This window comes from Borostomias antarcticus, assembly GCF_949987555.1.
Source record: "Borostomias antarcticus genome assembly, chromosome: 6".
In the NCBI taxonomy this organism is placed as follows: Eukaryota; Metazoa; Chordata; class Actinopteri; order Stomiiformes; family Stomiidae; genus Borostomias; species Borostomias antarcticus.
The window spans coordinates 23636100-23655786 of NC_140239.1; the positions used below are offsets into that span (position 1 = coordinate 23636100).

Below are 19687 nucleotides of genomic sequence, written 5' to 3' on the forward strand. Positions count from 1 at the left end.
ATATGTTTACATTGCCAAAGCCAGTGTAAAATAAAAACAAAAAATGTACATACAATTAAAGATATACAACCTCTGCCCATGAATGCATTTGGTGGCTCTGTGCATGTGCACATGCTTGTGAGCAGGGCATGTTTGGTATTGCTGCATTCATTAGGTCAAGATTTGTATACCAGTCCAAATGTCTAGATATTTCTTAAAATAAAAAATACAAATGTGAGCACCATTTCAAGTTTACAGATGTACTGTATTTAAAGGTATGGGCTCGGTATGTACAGTACTGTACATAGACATACTGATCTGAGATCAGCATGGTGCAGATGGTGCAGGAATACACCGATGATTTCTCTCTCTTTTTTGTGGATGGCTGTAAGCCAGCACCATAGAAAGCGTTTGTCGGGATGTCACTCCCTCCCTCCCTCCCGGGAAATCGGGGTTCAAGACCCGATGGGTATGATTTTATGGGACTATACCCCAAACCTCCACACATTCATCCTTTCACTCCAACCTTTTCCCAGATAGCACACAGATACCGGTCCTCCATCAGAATCAGAGCGACAATCCGCTATGTTTCTACTGGGGGGTTTCTAGAGGGGCACCGTTGTTAAACAGCTGGAGAATTTCTGCTGGCGAGTCGGTAGCGGTCTCAGAGCGGAATTCCACTTGCATTCGCACACGCTGACGCCATGCCCTGTCGCTTTTCTGATGGTAAAACTCATGTAGACCTCTGTTGGGATACTGTCGGAATTCCGCTTGCTTGGCACGCCCTCTCCTGTCCCTTTTCCCATGGTGCAACTCGGTGGATCCACTCCCAGATTCTTGAGTGGATCCAGTTATAATTAATATAATTCAAAGCATTTTAATAAATATGAGCATTGTGATTTGTCATTTTTGGTTGTCACTGGATGTTATAGAAGTTATATATAAAAATGTGGTTACCTGGTGGTGCTATGTCATTTATTGAATTAATGTGCAGTAAATGAACATTTGAAATACTCCTGTTTTGAAATTATACCTACAGTATAGGTGTCTCAGTAATTACCCATTATATATATTAGGCTATACTTTGCATGTATTTACCAGGTAAATGTTTAGTAATTGGGGGACTATGAAAGGAAGGGTTACCAAAAAAATGTTCAGAGTAAGTTAATTTAGCAATAGAAATCCATAAGTCTAGGGCCAACGGGCCTAGGATATAGACAATAAACTACTGGTGGAATGGTGGTGGAGCAATAGCGGGAGCATTTCGAATTACAAGCGGACCGCTATCCCTGACGATAATAATCTGCCAGAGGCTTGCCGCTTGCCATTCGATGTGCAAATGGCCAGGAACCTGCCAGCGGATTCGGCCGGAGGTCCGCCAGCTCGTCCATCGGGGACCCGCTGTAGGTCCGCTAGCCTTGTGTTATATTCCGCCGGAGGCCCGCCAACTCATCCATCGGGGACCCGCTGTAGGTCCGCTAGCCTTGTGTTATCAGGGTTTATCTCTTACCTTTGTCCAGAAACAGAAGTTGAACCAATTGCAGCAAAATAGCTAACGTTACAGGAATCATCAGTGTTACTGCTTTAGCCACTGGCCGCTACCATTAATGCTAGCTGCTGCTAGTTGTTGTGAGATCATGAGCTAACTGGCTATCCCGCTCTTATTGTGCTGTATTAGCATTGGAAGCATTGGAACTGATGTGTCCAGGCGACAAGCCCTCTTAATTTATCAGACATTATTTCATGTCATTTCAATTCACAGCTATGTCAGTGGCATGACTAGCTTCCATCCTACCAGTCCTGAACAGAAACAAGCCAGCCACGCACATAAGCCAGGCTGGACCTGGCCTGGTCTCTCTCTCTCTCTCTCTCTCTCTCTCGTCCCTTGGCCTCAGGCTTCCTCCTAGACTCACTACGGGGGAGCTCTGATCGCCACAGAAACGGCTTGTTTTTGTCAGCCCATATTTTTAGCCGGTCTTGAATGCGTAATTGAATAACTGGTTTATCAAAGGGGTCCTGACCTGAAGCTGCTGAGGGACAGAGCGGTCAGATGGTTTGACCACTCAGCCAGAGAGGAGCAGAGGGACAGGGTCAGCCGTTCTGGGCTTGGTTAGGACAGACGCTCTGGGGGACTTACTGCACTCTGTCGTCCTATCACCTGTTATGGTCGGCTGGGGAGGCTGGAGAGTACAGATGTTTTTATTTTTATGTAACCTTTATTTAACCAAGTTAGTCCCATTGTTGATATACTGTATCCTGTTCTTTCTAATGATTCAGGGTGGAACTTGTGTGTGTGTGTGATCGATCAGGAGAGTGAATGACCTATTTAACATACATATTTAACAACTATGCTTATAGACTCCTATGTACAGTATAATGTATATTGTACCCCTCCCCCCATGACTGCAGATCCCTGCTGGAAGATGGTTTGGCCATGAAGCTTGCTGATCTGTGGCCATGTGGTCCATGGTGCCGTGAGGAGAGAGCCTGGTGCTGCCTACCAGGCAGGCTGGGGATGTTGTTGTTTTTATTAAAAAAATAGATGGTGCTCAATGCTAGCCTGTCCTGTCGAGCTCTCAAATGACCTTCTCATGCTTCCTCCAAAACATGTTAAATTTCAAGCTCTACTCCAAGCAGGCAGGAGTTTTTTCAACTCATATAACTTCCAGAAAGGGCACATTTTCTCTCCTGAAATGCCACCCTGTGTCTCTGGGCTACTTAGCGGACATGCATCCTTTGACACATCACGCCACAGAGGAATCTGAGAATGTATGCTGAGCCGATAAGGTTAATTAGCCAGACAATAGAGAGCCAATCTCGTTGCGTCACTTTTGCTTCCTACAGTAATTATTAATCTTTTAAAAGGAATCCTCCTCCTTGTCTCTCTAATGATACTTGGCAGAGGAAAATATGTGCCAGGGAGGGAGAGAGAGGAGGATGTGGATAAACCAGACTTGTTTGTGAATGAGCTCCGGGCTTTAGTACATGAGAGACAAAGATGTAAAAAAGGCTGCCTGAGTGTTTTCTTTCTTTTAGTTAGCTGAATAAGCTGATCTTCACCCCGGATGGCTGTTATGAAAACCCTGCATGTCACGTTTGATAAATGAGAGTGGTGTTGCTGGAGAAATCCACGCAGCCGTGCGGGAGGACTTAAAATGGCACTGCAGTAAAAAAAAAAAAAAGAAAAAGAAAAAAATGACATCAGGAATTGTCGAGCGGTGCTATGTGTGATGGAGGGGAGTTAGGGGCAGGGAGGGGAGGGGTGTCTACAAAAGGGTACTCCACTTAACACAAGACAAGTGAACCTCTAGGGCCTGACTACCTACTCCACCCTGTCTCCATTTTCCCGTACCCTGTAACCGTTTGGTCCGTGGGGGCCTCCCAGGTCACATTGTTATACCCCAAACACTCTAAACTGTCCGCTTACTTAGCCGCTGAAGTTCCCCATCCTTGCCAAGCCTCCACAGCCTTCCCGGATAAAGGATGAGTTTCTGTCTGGGGGAGCAGTTCAGGTGAATGCTATTAGGGACCTGTTCTCCTTACAGATCACATTACGGTTCTGGGCCTGATCCAGCTTCTGCTCTTCTCCAGACCCAGACAGAGGAGTTAGAACTGATCTCTGATCGTCTCAACCAGGCAAAATCCTCAAATCCCAAAATTGAGTCACATCAGCTTACTGTAGCCAGCATACGATAAAAACATGTAGCGTGGAGGCAGTTGTCATGATATTTACTGTCAGGTTAGGGGGGGAAATCACAACCAGGTGGTGAAGTAAGCAGTGCAGGTTTATGTGTTACTGCGCTCTGCTGGTGTGCAACGGTATTGGCTGCTGCTGATTGGTCTAAATCTCATGCTACTAACGGACACACACACACGGATGGACAGACGGATACACATGTCACATATAGAAGCGGCTACACCACTTAAAAATAATGAATCATATATTGTACAGCCACCTTTTTAATTTAACCTTTACTAGAATTAGTCCCAGTGAGAAAATATTTATTTTGCAAGGGAGCCCTGCATACAAAACATGCACCTTAAAATATAGATACAAAATTACAATCAATCAATCAATCAATACAAAATATGAATATGAATAAATATAAAACACAACAAATACAATATACAAGAATGTAGATTGTCTTAATGGAAGCAATTACAAAACATACGGAAAAGGTCTGTAATCAGTCATTTGAATTGTCCTCTTAGTGTGTTCAATTTGAAAGAGTTGTGTTGTTTCTTCCATAAGAACACGGTGCAAAATAACTAAGATCAGACTTGACCAGTTCTGAAGGGATCAAAGGGATCACAAGCACCTGTGATGTCTGGCGTGTCTAGAATTGATCAAGGAAGGTATGTGAGGAGGTAGCTTTTGTAAGAAGGCTCACTACAGAAGAGAGTCCAATATCTCTCAAACACCTTATCTGTATATTTTTACAACTACACTATAAGAGCATTTGTAGACAACTTGTCTGCTAAACCAATTACAGAACTGCAAATGCCTTTAAGGACAGTTCTGATAATCAGCTGCAGCTTGGAACTTCTCACCTCCAGCTGTGCAACCTAATGAGGTAGAAAAAAAAAGTGTACTGTAAGTATGGGGTTGGAGGGTGGGGATGGTATGATTCAGAGAAACCTGAATCATCGTTTCTTTTGTGAACTTTGTCACACTGATAGGATAGGCTCTACACAGCTCAGCAATTAAAGCTGATACTTTCAGAGTGAGCAGGCTGCCGAAATACCCACACCATAACATGAAAGCTCTTGAGGCTCCTCTTTGAGTTCAATCAGTAGAGCTACACTTGATCCTACGTACTCCCCAAATTGTCAGTGAATATTTCCAAAGTTGAATTTCGTGTTTTACCCTCAGCGTCAACAGTTTACAGTAATTCTTATGGGCCTACTTGCTTCTACTTGACCCTGACAGAGGGTACTCTATATTCTTGTAAATTTTTTTTCAAAATTAAAGAGGAAGAATGACAGTATTATTTGCTGCAGAAATAATTTCTTAACAGTTGATTGATCAGCAACCAATTGGCATATCATTCATCCCTCCACAGTAGTGCTGCCTATAAAGAACCAAAGATACCTAAGCCTTTCATCTCTTCTACAGTACTTTCCTCAGAGAAGTATAGTATTAAGTAGGTTTAGCATCCAGCAAGTGAAGCTGCCCTGTGCTGATGTGTGTGTGTGTGCTTGTGTGTGTGTACGTGCGTGCGTGCACACATTTATGCACACGTGCGTGTATGCGTGTCTTGTCAGGTGTTGTGATGAGTGTGTACATCAAAGCCCTCTTCTGATAACTGCCGGTGTGGGCAAATGAAAGGCTCAGCAGCAATGGTGCCTGCCACGCTTGACTTGTTAAGTGACCTCTCTGGTTGTCCTAACTCCCTGACCCCAAATCAATCCATCCTCCACAGGATTCGTCCTTGGCTCTGACCGAGTGATTTAAGTGTTCCCCACGGTCCGCAACATTGGCCCACGTTATCCAGTGATGGAATGATCCTATTTATATTTCCATGGGGCCTCACTGTGACTCGATGGCTGCTTTTTCTTTTTTTTCTTTAAATCTCATTCCATGTCAATGAAGAGCTTACTCTAAGGTCCAGTCTTATGCTTATCCATCCTTTCAGCTTTCATATTTTCTCTATTCATCCCTGTGCAATGATTAGCACCTTGAACTTATGGAGCACAAAAGCCCCAGAGATGCTTGGTGTTGCAGAAGGTCTTTGTATTATGTCGAAGTCAATATAAATACAAATGTACTGCAAAAATATGCTTCTCTGTAGGCTATGCCACTTTAAATGGAAATCCTCGCCAAGATGTGTGTGGGTGTTTGTGTGTATTAGAGAAAGGAGGAAATCCAGAAGAGATTGTGTTGTATATTTTGCTGTCTGACAAGTAGGTCTGTTTGTTTAATAAGCCGGGTCGGTCTAACACAATTGAAAGTATCCTTTAAAGTGTATTCAGTACTTTCAGTACTGTAAGTGTATGTGTGTGGGGGTTGTGTGTCCTGTATGTGTGTGTGTGTGTATGTGTGTGTGTGACATTATCAAGGTAGAGGGGAAGATTAATGGTGCATGTCATAGAGCCAGCGGAGCGCTAAGGAAGGACAGGACAGTTTATGTTCCATGTGGCTGCATACCTAGTTGTGTGGAATGAGTAGTCACAAACGAGGGCTTCATCTTGTCCCCTTTAATTTTCTCTCTGAATGATGCTCGTTTATTTTTGGCCTTATCCCCTTGTATTATATCTTTATCACCCACCCTCCCTCAACCTCCTTCTCTCCTTCCAGGTTCGTTTGTGTGATTCTACCATGGACCACGCCCTCTGCTACCTGCTGGTTGTGGGAACCGCAGTGATGATGGCCCATGCGTGCCCCAAATACTGTGTCTGCCAGAACCTGTCTGAGTCACTAGGGACTCTGTGTCCCTCCAAAGGCCTTCTCTTCGTGCCCCTGGATATTGACCGAGGCACCGTGGAGCTCCGCCTAGGGGGCAATTACATCATCCGCATCACGCAGCAGGACTTCGCCAACATGACGGACCTGGTGGACCTGACCCTGTCCCGCAACACCATCAGCTACATCCAGCCCTTCTCCTTCGGGGACCTGGAGACCCTGCGCTCACTCCACCTGGACAACAACAGGCTGACGGAGCTGGGACCAGACGACCTACGCGGCCTGGTCAACCTGCAGCACCTCATCCTCAACAACAACCAGCTGGGTCGCATCTCGGACAGGGCCTTGGAGGACCTGGCCCCCGCCCTCGAGGACCTGGACCTGTCCTACAACAACCTGAGGGCCCTGCCCTGGAACTCGGTGCGCAAGATGGTCAACCTGCACCAGCTCAGTCTTGACCACAACCTGCTGGATTTCATCCCGGAGGGGACCTTCGCCGACCTGGAGAGGCTGGCCCGCCTGGACCTCACCTCCAACCGGCTCCAGAAGCTGCCCCCGGACCCCATCTTTGCCCGGGCCCAGGACTCGGTGATCATCACCACGCCGTACGCCCCCCAGCTGTCGCTCAGTCTGGGGGGGAATCCACTGCACTGCAACTGTGAGGTGCTGTGGCTACGCATGCTGGAGAGGGACGACGACCTGGAGACCTGCGCTTCGCCTCCTGGCCTGAAGGGGCGCTACTTCTGGTACGTGCGGGAGGAGGAGTTTTTGTGCGCCCCGCCCCTCATCACCCAGCACACCCACAGGATGCTGGTCCTGGAGGGCCAGACGGCCAGCCTGAGGTGCGAGGCCATCGGCGACCCCACCCCCACCATTCACTGGATCTCCCCCGACGACCAGTTGCTGGGCAACTCCTCCCGCACCGCCGTGTACAGCAACGGCACCCTGAGCATCCTGATCACCACGTCCAAGGACTACGGCACCTTCACCTGCATCGCCGCCAATGTGGCCGGGGAGTCGACCGCCTCTGTAGAGGTGTCAATTATCCAGCTTCCCCACCTCAGCAACGGCACCGGTGAGCCCTCGCAGCCTAAGTCCCGCCTCTCAGACATCACTGGCGGCACCAGGATCAGCAAGCCCCCCAACAGCCAGCCCGAGAGAGTGGTATCCGTGTCCGAGGTAACAGCCATGTCGGCCCTGGTCAGGTGGTCAGTGAGCAAGTCGGCTCCCAAGGTGAAGATGTATCAGCTCCAGTACAACTGCTCTGACGACGAGGTCCTCATCTACAGGTAATAATGGAGACTAAAAGCTTTATGATGAAGGTGGGGGAGAACAAATAGCTGTGATTTATGGAGGAACTGAATCAGTCAGAATAAATGAAAGCGGGACTCAACAAAAGTGTTATTTACAACACTTCACATGATTTGTTTGGGTTCCTAAAGTAACATTTAATTTCTCTGGCTTTCACTAAGATAGATAAATTAGGCCCAGATAGAAAGATGCTGTTTACGGAAGACAAAATACACACTGTATCAATAACACTAGCATCACATTCAAGTGGAAGTGTTTCAAACCCACTCTCCCATAATAGCGCGCAATGATGGTGTGTTGATCCTCGGGGATCCATTCATCATCCAATGTTTCTCCATTCTGCTCAGTTTCTGAACAGAAAAACAAGTCCCTCTCTCTGTTCTTCCTTCTCCCCTGCCTGTTCTTTGTCTAGTGTCTAGTTCACTGGGCATCGAATTGCATTGGGTCAATTATGCATAGTACTGTAACCCTTAACCAGGAGAATTACTAAGCTCTTTGGGTGGGGATTCTGTCAATCCACCCATGTTTGATGGGGCTGCAGCTATATTTAAACCATGGGAGTCTCATGTACAGTAGACCAGTACATGTCTCTGATGAATGAGAAATCCGATTGTTTAATGCCATTTACTCTGGTAAACACCTGTAAAGTGGCTGATTTCAGCCTTCTCTTGTAAATGTTTTATTTCAACTCATGACAGTTTACTGTCTTGACTCGTTCGGAATAGATTTTCCTTGAATTCGATAGTGAATAACTGTCACTTCAACAAACCGTATAGTCACATGGAAGCCTGCATGCAGCTTGTTACCCCTCATGACTCATCATTAAAAACCAGCCTCCTGCCTATTCAACACAACACAATACAAACCATCATCTGTCCTCCCCTGTCTGGGCAAAAAGCTGGATTTCCGATAGAAACACATTTATGAGCCGTATGTTTGAGTGAGATTATAGGCACATAAAGACTGATGTATGAACATGAATAGATTATGGGCATTATCTGGATCCAGTGCCCTGTAGTAATGGCAGTTACACGTCACACACAGACCTCAGTAATATTTCACTGCAATTGCAATAAGGACTCATAGCAATACTTTATACCATATAATGGTTCAAGTGTCACATGCCATGTGATTTAATGCCCATGCTTCTTAGTCTCAGAGATGTGTTTCAGGAAAGATAGCCAGCTCCTGGCGCCACTATTATTGGCCATTAGCTTAGTGGAGCAAAGTGGCAGATCCACTGTTCTTCCACTACGCTGCAGAGGAACATGCTCTGTTGATGAGTACATTGTTGGAAACGGAAGACGTTCCTCATTCTGTACGGCAGGACAGTTGTGCTGTACCAAGAAAGCTTGTTCCATTAAAAGGAAATAGCCATGCCAAATGGTCTCTTGCCCCATTGAAAACAGGCATGTCAAATCAAGCCCTGTAGTGTTTTTAAAAGTGAACATGGGTAGTTTTAAGAGATATAGTATTGTGGAAGTTATTATATCTTTGAGCAATTATTGTCTTAAACATTAGATTTAAATGTGGTTAGATAATGGGTTTCTCATGCACAACTAGCAAATAGAGTCCACATCAACATCGTTCAGCATAGTTCAACACCATCACTCTTACTGTACATGAAGCAAAATACTGTATGGTAACCCCTTTTAGCATTCTATACTTATCCTGACCCTCTGCTCACTGTTTCTCTTTGATGCGTTCATCCATTATAGTTAATGCAGGGGGGGTGTTTTATTGAATCCAGGATACACTCAACAGTACGGACACAGACACAGACAGCTTCACAGTCCATTTCCTCTGCCCAGCTACAATACAGCATCATCTCCCAAGAAATGTCCTAGTGAGAGTCAGCTAGTGGGAGCCCATTAGGAATTTTGCTTATATAAGCATAATCAAATTTCTCAGCACCCTGACGTTTAGGCTGAATCAATGGGGCAGGAGACTATTTGGCATGACCTTGTCTGTGTTTGTCCAGGGAGAGGACGTCTTAAGAAATCAATGAGAAGAATGAGTTATGGTTCTGAAACCAGAGTCCTCTGCACAGTCTGCAGCTGGTGAAAAAAATGAGCCATGAAATAGTTTAATGATTGTTGAGAGGAAAAATGCAGCCCGAAGTAATGATTTGTTTATTTGTTTTGTTAGGTCTTTTTTCAGCCAAGGAACTGTCTCAAAATTGTAGCTGGCTTTCAAACTTCGAGATGAGGGGGCCAGTGGCCAGTGCCACCCCCTCCTCCCTCTCCTTGATTAACGTTATGGGCTCATGCCGTTTACTGGAAATGAGGAAAAAGTGCTCTCCAAATTGGCTCTCACTGCCAGAAGGGCTAAAAAAATGGTATCTCCTTATGATAAGCACTGTCAGACATTTTTCTGGAGTTCCACTTTGTCCCTATGTATTTGAATTAAACTGAGTTAAACAGTCCATGCAGATGGCCTGAAATCAATTAGACACAGACAAAGCAGGAAGCAATGGCGAAACGGACACTAAGCTATGAAATTTTCCTCCTAATGCTAGGCAGCCAATTATGACTGTGTAATAGATTACTGTACATTGCCACATGAAGAACTTTTTGTGCCAAAAAGTATATTTTGCTCTGCTGTTAGTGTGCAGTGTTAGATATGCACATCTATTCACGGTGCGCAAACACAAATCAAGTAGAGAAGCCCTATCAATGGCTTGCTTGTCAATATCACTTGACTTTAATAAATGGCCAGAGATAGGCCTGTGTCTGATGTTGTTGAATGATGGCCAGGATGGTAGCAGCTCAGAACTTGGCCTTTAGACATATAGCCATTATGTTCCGGTTAGTTCTGCCTTGGGATGGACATGGGACACCGGTAGACACCGGAGACGGCCCATCCATCTCTGCTTTAGAAAGCTAAATGCCTATCACCTGACAGGCTCCCCAATATTGGAGATGGATACTTAGCCATTACTTGAGCTACTGAGGTACCTGAGCCTTTTTCAATCTTCCGTCTTTCACAATGTCCTGGGCTTTCTGGGTATTTAAAGTCAAAATCAGTTGTATTTGTCACATACGCCATTCATATACATGTGATATGGATGTATTTATCTCTGCTACATGGCTCACATATCAAATGGACCGTCTGTTCACTGCTGCAGGACAGATGGCTTGAAGAGATAAAGACAATTGGGCCTAGCTGTCGGTTAGCATGATTCCATGGGAATGGGGAATGGAAAACCTCCCTCGCTTTTAATGAACAATCACGTCATGAATAATCCTCACAATGTAGACAGTCGTTAGTTTTAATCCAGTGCCTGTGTCATGCTCAACCGAATGGCACTATCATTAAAGTATGTCTCATTCTATTACATTTGTATAGCTTTCCCGGGGTCTCAGGCATTACATCAATGCCAAACTGTCATCAGGCTCTTCATTGAGAGAATGTCCACAGCAATGAGCAAAATTCACTTCTCTTCCTTTTGTCTCTCTGAAGGATGATCCCGGCCTCCAGCAAAGCCTTCCTGGTTACAAACCTGGTGTCCGGAACCCGCTACGACCTGTGTGTCTTGGCTGCCTGGGACGACACTGCCACCACCCTGACCGCCACCAACGTGGTGGGATGCACCCAGTTCTTCACCCAGGACGACTATACCCAGTGCCAGTCCCTGCCCAGCCAGCTCCTCGGGGGAACCATGATTCTGGTGGTGGGGGGCATCATCGTGGCCACCCTGCTTGTCTTCATCGTCATCCTGATGGTGCGCTACAAGGCCGGAGACAATGAGCCGCCGGCAGGCAAGCTGACCAGTGTCAGCGACACCCATTCCCAGACCAATGGGGGCCGGTTGGGGCAGAATGGCGTGCCCTTGCCCCATCCCCTGCCCAAACCCAAGGTCAAAGTGACGCTACAGGACGAGGTGGTGGAGTTCAAGTGTGGCTCCCTCCAGAGCAGCCTCACCTCCTCCTCCTCCTCGTCAGGCTCACTAGCTGGGGGCTCTTACAGCCCCAACAGCACCCTCGCCAACATGTGGAGGTCTGCAGCTCCCTCCAAGCCCCGGGCTAATCTGGACCACCTGCTGGGGGCCTTCACCTCTCTGGAGCTGCGGGGGACCGGGCAGGGCCGGGACCCGGGGCCCTCCAGCAGCCCAGCAATGGAGGCTGCTCAGCCCCTCACAGACAAGGAGCCACTGCTGGGCCGGGCATTGGACTCCCGCCTAAGCCGGCTTCTGATGCTGCCCCTGGACACCATGCCAAAGAGGAGCCAGTCCTTCGACATGGGGGATGTGGGGGCCTCCACGGCGGCTGCCAGTGCACAGTTGTGCAGCTACCCGCGCAGGCTCAGCAGCATCTGGACTAAGAGGAGCCTGTCCATCAACGGCATGCTGCTGCAGTGTGATGAAGAGGGGGACACAGGAGGAAGCAAGGGGACCATGGACAGCTCTGAGTGGGTCATGGAGAGTACTGTCTAGGAAAGATGACGACATTGGCATCTTGTCAAACACTGCCCAGATGGAATGGCACCAGGCCCGTTTTCATAGACCCATTGGAAAGAGGAGAACTCCCTCCCCTTCCTGCATGAAATTAGTTCATGTTAATCTCCTGTGGATCCTCCATTGTTGCGATGTTCAAGCCAAGCCACTCCACTACCAGACCAGGCCAATGACACTCAGTGGATGTGGTTGATGTGTGGATTGGGATTGATTGTTTATGTTCGTATAGATGGGCATAGTGAAGGTCAAAAACAGGCCATACAGAAAGAGATAAACCTGGTGGATCGTGCGGTCTGTGAGTTGCACCAAGTCGTTCAGAGATGTGTCTTTTGTTCAGAGACCCATGGCTCCCTAGTCACAAGGAATATAAAGCAGACCGCCATGTTTGTTGACAACATCAAAAACTATGGGCCATGGCTTGGGACTACTATTGCAAGTGAAGCTTATATGTAATGAATTCAAAGTTTTATATTTTTATTTTGCTGGTCAAGCACACATTGTTCAATACTGGTATTTTCCTCTTCACAATAGGAGGGTCTGGCTGAGTTTTGCATTATAAAAACCTAAACTTGTGTCCATCCTCATTTCTAATATTCACAGAGCCATTTAACCCATTCTGCCTGAATGGTATATATAGTTGTGATGTTATGATTCATAAAGATGTAAGAAAAAGATTTATTGGAAACACTGTACTGTATGTGAATCTATTTACTTTATATACAGAGTATATATTTGAGGTTCAGTAATTGCATATCTGCTCCATGTCAACCTGTATGTAATTACAACTTGTAACTTACAGTATCAAATCAGTAATCTCCTAAACCATGAATGTTTTCTGAATATGGCCATGTGATGGGGGTCAATTGAATGTTGCTGAATAGCTGTCATTTGGGGATGTTGGTATTAAAGGTCAGGAGAAAATTGTGAGAGCACTGTTCTATGATTAGTTTTATAAAAGGAACATTGCCATAGTTCCTTTCCATCTTATTTAAGCCAATATAGAAAAGACATCCTAATGGAATCAACCCATTTCTGGCACAGAGAGAGATAAGGCCAAATAACACTTGAACATGCCAATCCACTGAAAAGGGAACTGCACTGCAACAAATGATTAGAGCATTCTCTTCCGACTGTTGGTCCAGGTTAGTCTTTTTACACATACTTTGATACACCTGTATACAGTATCTGGATTTCATCGCCAGACTTTAAGCAAATCTTGTTCACCAACAGAATGCACCTCCGGCATGGACAGTGCACAGGGAATTGTTAGAGCTGCTCTGTTTCTCCTACAGTATGGGAGCTGATAATACACTAATTTCTCGGATCTTGTCAACAAACCCATTGAGTTACAGCTGTCCGGTTAGCTCGGTCAGGAGTGATTGACTCTCAATGTCAGGGTCAGAGGCTCGAGCCCCACGACAGGTGCAGCTAAGCATTTCATTGAACATGGTATCCGTATCATGTACATACTGTATGACAAGTATGCATTTTTAACATTTCATTGTACGTGGTACTTGTATGTTGTACATATGACAAATAAACACCCTTCAAACCTTGTCCAGTATTATCTACAACTGATCTGATACATACTGTAGATAGGATGTTACAAAACCCATTGGACAAGAACATACTGTACAGTGCTAAGGTTTCCATTCAACAATGTATCGAGTACAGAATGCATGTTTACCAATGACTGATCCCTGAGAGATGGAGAACCATACATACTCTTTCTCTGCCATTTCGCACATTTTGTGTTGTCTGAAGGACTCTGTTTCACATTTTGAATTGACTGCGCTTGTAAATTGTGTATGTATATTGGCTTTTTTGTACAATTCTATTCCAGTGAGAATATCCATGTCACAGGGGAAGCTGTGCATCAGTGTCTTGATTTTCTTGGTGAGCTGGGGTAAGGAGGGTGTTTCACTATGTTGATACAGAGTATGTACATTTCTTACCTGGAGTTGTAGAGGATGTTTATGTGGTCAAGTCTATTGTTTTTTGCTACAAAAGATAAAAAAATAAGATATTCGAAAACAGTGATGTTGTGTCTGACCATTCTTGTAAGATAATGTGTTGGTTTACAAGCATGTAAGCCACTTAATGGTATTATTTAGTCCCTAGATCTATATTTGGTAGAACACATTTTCAAGGTTATAGGAGCAATGAGGCGATCTCTGTCTAAAGCAGCTGTGGGACTTGTGGATTTCTTAGTGTTTTACTCAACTAGCCTGGGCTTCAATGTCACCTCATACCACTGATGAACTTGATACCCCTCCACTTCTGCTGAAAACAAGGCATCCCTGTAGCCTGTTAACCTGCTATGAACCCCAGGGTGGCAATGCATTTTAATTAGGATCACTGCAGGGCTTTAAAACCTTGTGCAAACCCCTGAATCTCTAATTCCTTGTTTGACACAAGACTTTGCCTCTTTGAGGCTGTGGGGGGAATATGTGTGTGATACAGGGTCATAGACTAAGCTTTACTTGAAGAGATCACACAGTCAGAGGTTAAATGAGCACAGATATTGTCAATGCTCATTAGATTTGGACTATGGGGGAACATTAATTTAATTGTCCGTGTGTGTGTGTGTGACACAGGGTCATAGACTAAGCTTTACTTGAAGAGATCACACAGTCAGAGGTTAAATGAGCGCAGGCGATGTCAATGCTCATTGGACTATGGGGGAATATTCATTTAATTTTCCATGTCTACTGTTACACTAGATACTTTACACATTGCCACATATACCAATCTCTAAAGTTAATGGTTAATTTGCCTATAAGCTAGTCAGCACCTTCTGACTGGGAGACACAAGCTCTCACTCATTCTAAAAATCTGTCTACTGTACCAGAGTGATAAAGTAAATTTGATGTTGGTCTGAGAGCCAAAGAGCTTACATGATCAGGGATAGAAGGAAGTGTTTCAGCATTCAGGTCTCCACTCTCCTTATCAGCCTTGCAACACAATGTGTGTGTGTGGGGGGGGGGGGGGCGGGGGAGCTGCACAGTGCAAATCAAATAACACTGACTTTTCATTACAAAGTCCATACACACACGCACTGCGAGGTAGGGGGTATAACACAACAGAATATTCAACCTCCAACATCCAACTTCAACTCCTCATATGGCTGCTCACTACAAAAGCCATCCTTCCATGGGTTTATGGCTTGGGTTACTGTAGAGGTCTGCAAAATATAGTTGTGATATGTGTATGTTCTTTATGCTGAGTTGTTTCAATATGGGAATACATTCGCCATAATGCGTTGTTTCTTTTGTGAATACCAATATCCTGTTTGCTAGCCAATGTAGCCTTGTGTCACCAGGCTGTCCTCGGGAATAGTTTCTATTCACTCCAATTCCAGTTTAGAGCCCCCTTTCCGGATTCTAGAGCCCACCTACTAATATCCGCTTTCCATGTGGCACTGTTATCGTTCGTTCGCCAAAGATAGATTGCTATGAGATAGAAGAAAACATGGACATACCAGACGAAGTATTACAAAAAGTTGTAGAAGAAACTTGCCGGATCCATAAGATAACACTCGACATTTTATTGTCGAAAGACGTTCTCGCGTGCCTGCTGATCGGCTTCGGAAAAAGCCTAGTGCTAATATTTCAAACAGGGCCCATGCAATCTGCTTGAGAACAAGTTATCGACGAATAAAAAGGCCGGTTGACAGAATCGTTACAGTTGTATGTACGCTATCCATCATGGAAGATCAGTCCAGCTGTTGAACTCATATTGTTTTGTTGTATTGACTTTTGTACTACAATAGACAATAACAACAACTGACTCTGTAGGCCTACAACTGTAGGGAATAGGCCTAGATGAGGATCAAACCGATAGAATTGACAGACTGCTAGACCATGGATAGCAAATTGCCAGTTTGGGAATCTTGCCTAACTGATAACTGATTAGTGCTAACATGTTACTGTAGGACTAGTCTTGCATAGCCAGACCTATCTCCACACTTTGTTTATGCTGTGCCAGCGCCCGAGATAGGTCTGGCTAAACAGTATGGACGCAGCGACGGTGCTCTTGCAAAATAGTCTGGATCGAATCCGATTGGTGCCGAGATTAATTAGCGTCGCCACTGATTGGGCAGTGTGACAACGAATGACAAGGTTTATTGCCAAAACCTACATCAGTTGAGTCAGACTACTGTAGGACAAGCAATGACAAGAATTCCAATGTACCTGTAGGCTACCAGTACTGGTTATTATGGCAATTAAACATTGCTATTTATATTCTGTGTAGGCTATATTTGTCTTTTGTGAGCTGGGGTGGACAGCCAATTTCTTAAAGGGCATTAAAGGTCACAGCTCATGCTGTTTTTCAACAACTTAAATCGGTCTCTGGGGTCCCAAAAAAGTAAAATTGAATCTCAGTTTTTGCCTCTGAGCTCTCTATATAGGCCTCTCTGTCTGTCTGATGCCCCATATGGGCATTTGGATATAGCTATATGCAAATGAGCATGCAAATGAGCTGGCTGCCAAAGCCCAGAAACGAAACTAGATGAACATGCGGCTGTGCTTTCACCATATATGTAGATCCTATTTCGGATCCAGAAAATGAACAAGAGAAAGAAGCTGAAGTTGAACTACCAACACAAATGCAGCAGGACTCTTCTGAATGGTTTGCTAAGTATTGCACCCTTTTCTATTTTTATAAACCTAGTCGGTCTCTTTGTGGGTATCATTTGTTGTTCTTTAGGTGCGCATGGGGAAATTGTGAAATGACCCACAGAGGTCGAAAACCTTTGCTGCACGGAGGTTTGCTAGGTAAAAGCGCGTCATATTTTGATGATCTCAGAATTGATATGTGACTGGACTGTGGAAACTACCTAGAGAATAACACTTCTGGCAACTTGCCTTTCTCCATTTTGCGCTAGGTCTGATGGAGGAGGACAATGTGTCATGAATCAATATTTACAGCCTATGGGTAGTAAGCCTACAGGTGTCTTGCCCAAGGATTCGAACCGCTCACCCTATGATCATTGGACCGCCCTCTATCTCTATCTCCTAAACTACAGCCGCCCCTGCCATTAAAAATAAATTGTATCCACTGACTCCGTCTTGCGTCCGCTGGGAGCTGATGGAGAGAGCTGTGCTGGGATTTGCAGCCGACAACAGAGCAGTAATGTGGAGCCATAGTGAATGGACGGCAACAATATGTTTAAAACAAGCCTGCCTGGACTACTAAAACTCCCTCCTTGCTGGGGCCCCGGCGTCAGCCATTTAACCCCTGGAACTTGTCCAGAAAGCTGCTGCTCGTCTGGTGTTCAACCACCCCAAGTTCTCCCACACAACTTCCCTTCTCCGTTCCCTACACTGGCTCCCTGTAGCGGCTCGCATCCAGTTTAAAACTCTTGCACTAGCCTACAGGGCAATGAAAGGAACAGCCCCCTCCTACCTTCAGGACATGGTCAAACCCTATACCCCCATCCGACCACTACGCTCTGCTACCTCTGGGTGACTGGTTGCCCCATCACTTGGAGGCCCCTGCAGTCGATCGACAAGGTCACGGCTCTTCTCTGTCCTGGCCCCGAAGTGGTGAAATGAACTGCCCACTGACGTCAGGACAGCAGAGTCGCTGCCCATCTTTCGTCGCAGGCTCAAAACGTATCTCTTCAAGAAGTACTACAATGATCCTCCCTCTTAAGCATCTATTGTGTATTTTAGATTGCTATTCTTGCACTTTGCCTTCAGCACTAGATTATGCTCATAGTCACTTGTTTTAGAAAGGAGATGCACTTGTGAGTTCTGGCAAGTAGTAGTACATTGGCTTTTCCTACATTAAATGCAATTATTGTTAGTTGCTTTGGATGAAAGTGTCTAAATTACTGAATATAATGTAAAAGCCCAAGCCCGTGATTTTTCCAAGCGACTCCTAGAAAAAAGAAGCCCAAAAAGGAGCCCAATGTCTCGTATTCTAAGCGGACTTGGCAAATATGGTTCTCTAGTGAGGAAAACAATGGCTAAATTTACAAAGCAAAAGTTGGTGGGGAATATGGAAATGAGTATTCAAATGACCGTTTGTGATATCACAATGGTTGGAAATTCAGAAAGGCAGACCAGAAACAAACGACTGGGTTGTTTGACACCAATGTTTGCACATTGGTAGGACCATCATAGACTAAAATATATGTGCAAACAAACTTAAAAAGTGAGTTTTCCATAATATGTCCCCAAAAATCCAACTCAACATTTCACATTGTTACAGTATCTAATAGCGTAACAAAGTAGACCTATGTCCCATTGTGATTTGCTTACCCACAACTTAATAGTATAACTGAGGGTTATAATGGGGATTTCATTAAGTCATTGCCATGTGCAAATTATCTCTGAAGTTATCTTAAAACCTGAAGTAGCCTTCGGAGATGTAATTTTTCTAATGGACATCAGGTAAACTGTAGTGGGTTTTCCTCTGCGGCACAGGCCGTGACTCCAAAGGTCAGAACCTACTTTGGTGTTATCATCTGCGTTAGGCTAGGATGTGGCAAGGAGGGGTTGAGTAATATTCATTGCACCAGAGCATTGCACCATTATAATTAATGTCCTGTAACGACCTGTCTCTCCCAAGATGGGAGCAACCTAGAATGGCCAATTAGAAGTTGTACTGATAAGACTGACCAATGAGAAATGCAGGCCTGTTGGCCAAACCTAGTTTGGACTGGAAGAATGTGTATCCCATGCTTATAAGACATAACACGGATGTGATAAGCTTAGCTTTTGTGTGGACTGTAACCTCGCTGTATCACCTTGCATGGAAGCAATAAACCTGGATTAACGTTCTCTCGTCTGACATCCTCTTTATTTAAGGACCCTAAATTACAGTAACATAAACTTTCTTTTGAATAATTATTGATCAGTAATATGTGTAAGTTAAGTTTCCATCAAAACTGCTACAGTATCTACAATCAACGCAACGTAACACTCAGGCAGTTTAAATTAAGTTAAATTATTGTTGTCCCGACTTCCAGAGGTGGAATTGAACACCTTACCCATACAATAGACAATACCAATTGACTCTGCCTATGCCTATACAACAAATGACTCTGCACAATTGTGTACATACTTAAATGTTATTTAATTGCACTACTGACACAAACACAGTCATCCATTATCAGATGGGATAAGTACTGTAATAACCTCCTACAATATTGTTATAATATCCTACAGTAGTTATAACCTCCTACAGTACTGATATAACCTCCTACAATACTGTTATAACCTCCTACAGTAGTTATAACCTCTTACAGTACTATTATAACCTTATACAGTACTGTTATAACCTCCTACAGTATTTATAAACAATGGTTTAACTCAGGATCCTGTTCAGATAAAAATTACAATAGTAGCCCATAGTTGTCAACAAAGGGGCTACATTACAATTATGTTTTTTCATTTCATTTCAAACCTTTATTTATACTCGTGAAGCACTGAGGGGTCCCTCATTTACAGCGATGACGAGTTTACACAGAGACACAAATCAAATCAACAAAACAAATGCAATGTACAATAATAATAATTAAAACAGTT

The 19687-nt window shown here is 44.7% G+C and overlaps 1 protein-coding gene across 1 annotated transcript; it reads left to right on the forward strand.

The window, feature by feature from the left end:
- Positions 1 to 6292: 6292 nt before the first annotated feature.
- On the forward strand, positions 6293 to 12128 carry lrfn2b (leucine rich repeat and fibronectin type III domain containing 2b; the record flags this gene model as incomplete). Its single annotated transcript, XM_084439276.1, has 2 exons — positions 6293 to 7671; positions 11156 to 12128. The coding sequence occupies exons 1-2, from the start codon at positions 6299 to 6301 to the stop codon at positions 12126 to 12128; spliced, it is 2346 nt and encodes a 781-aa protein (XP_084295402.1). The 5' UTR covers positions 6293 to 6298.
- Between the last annotated feature and the right edge of the window lie 7559 nt (positions 12129 to 19687).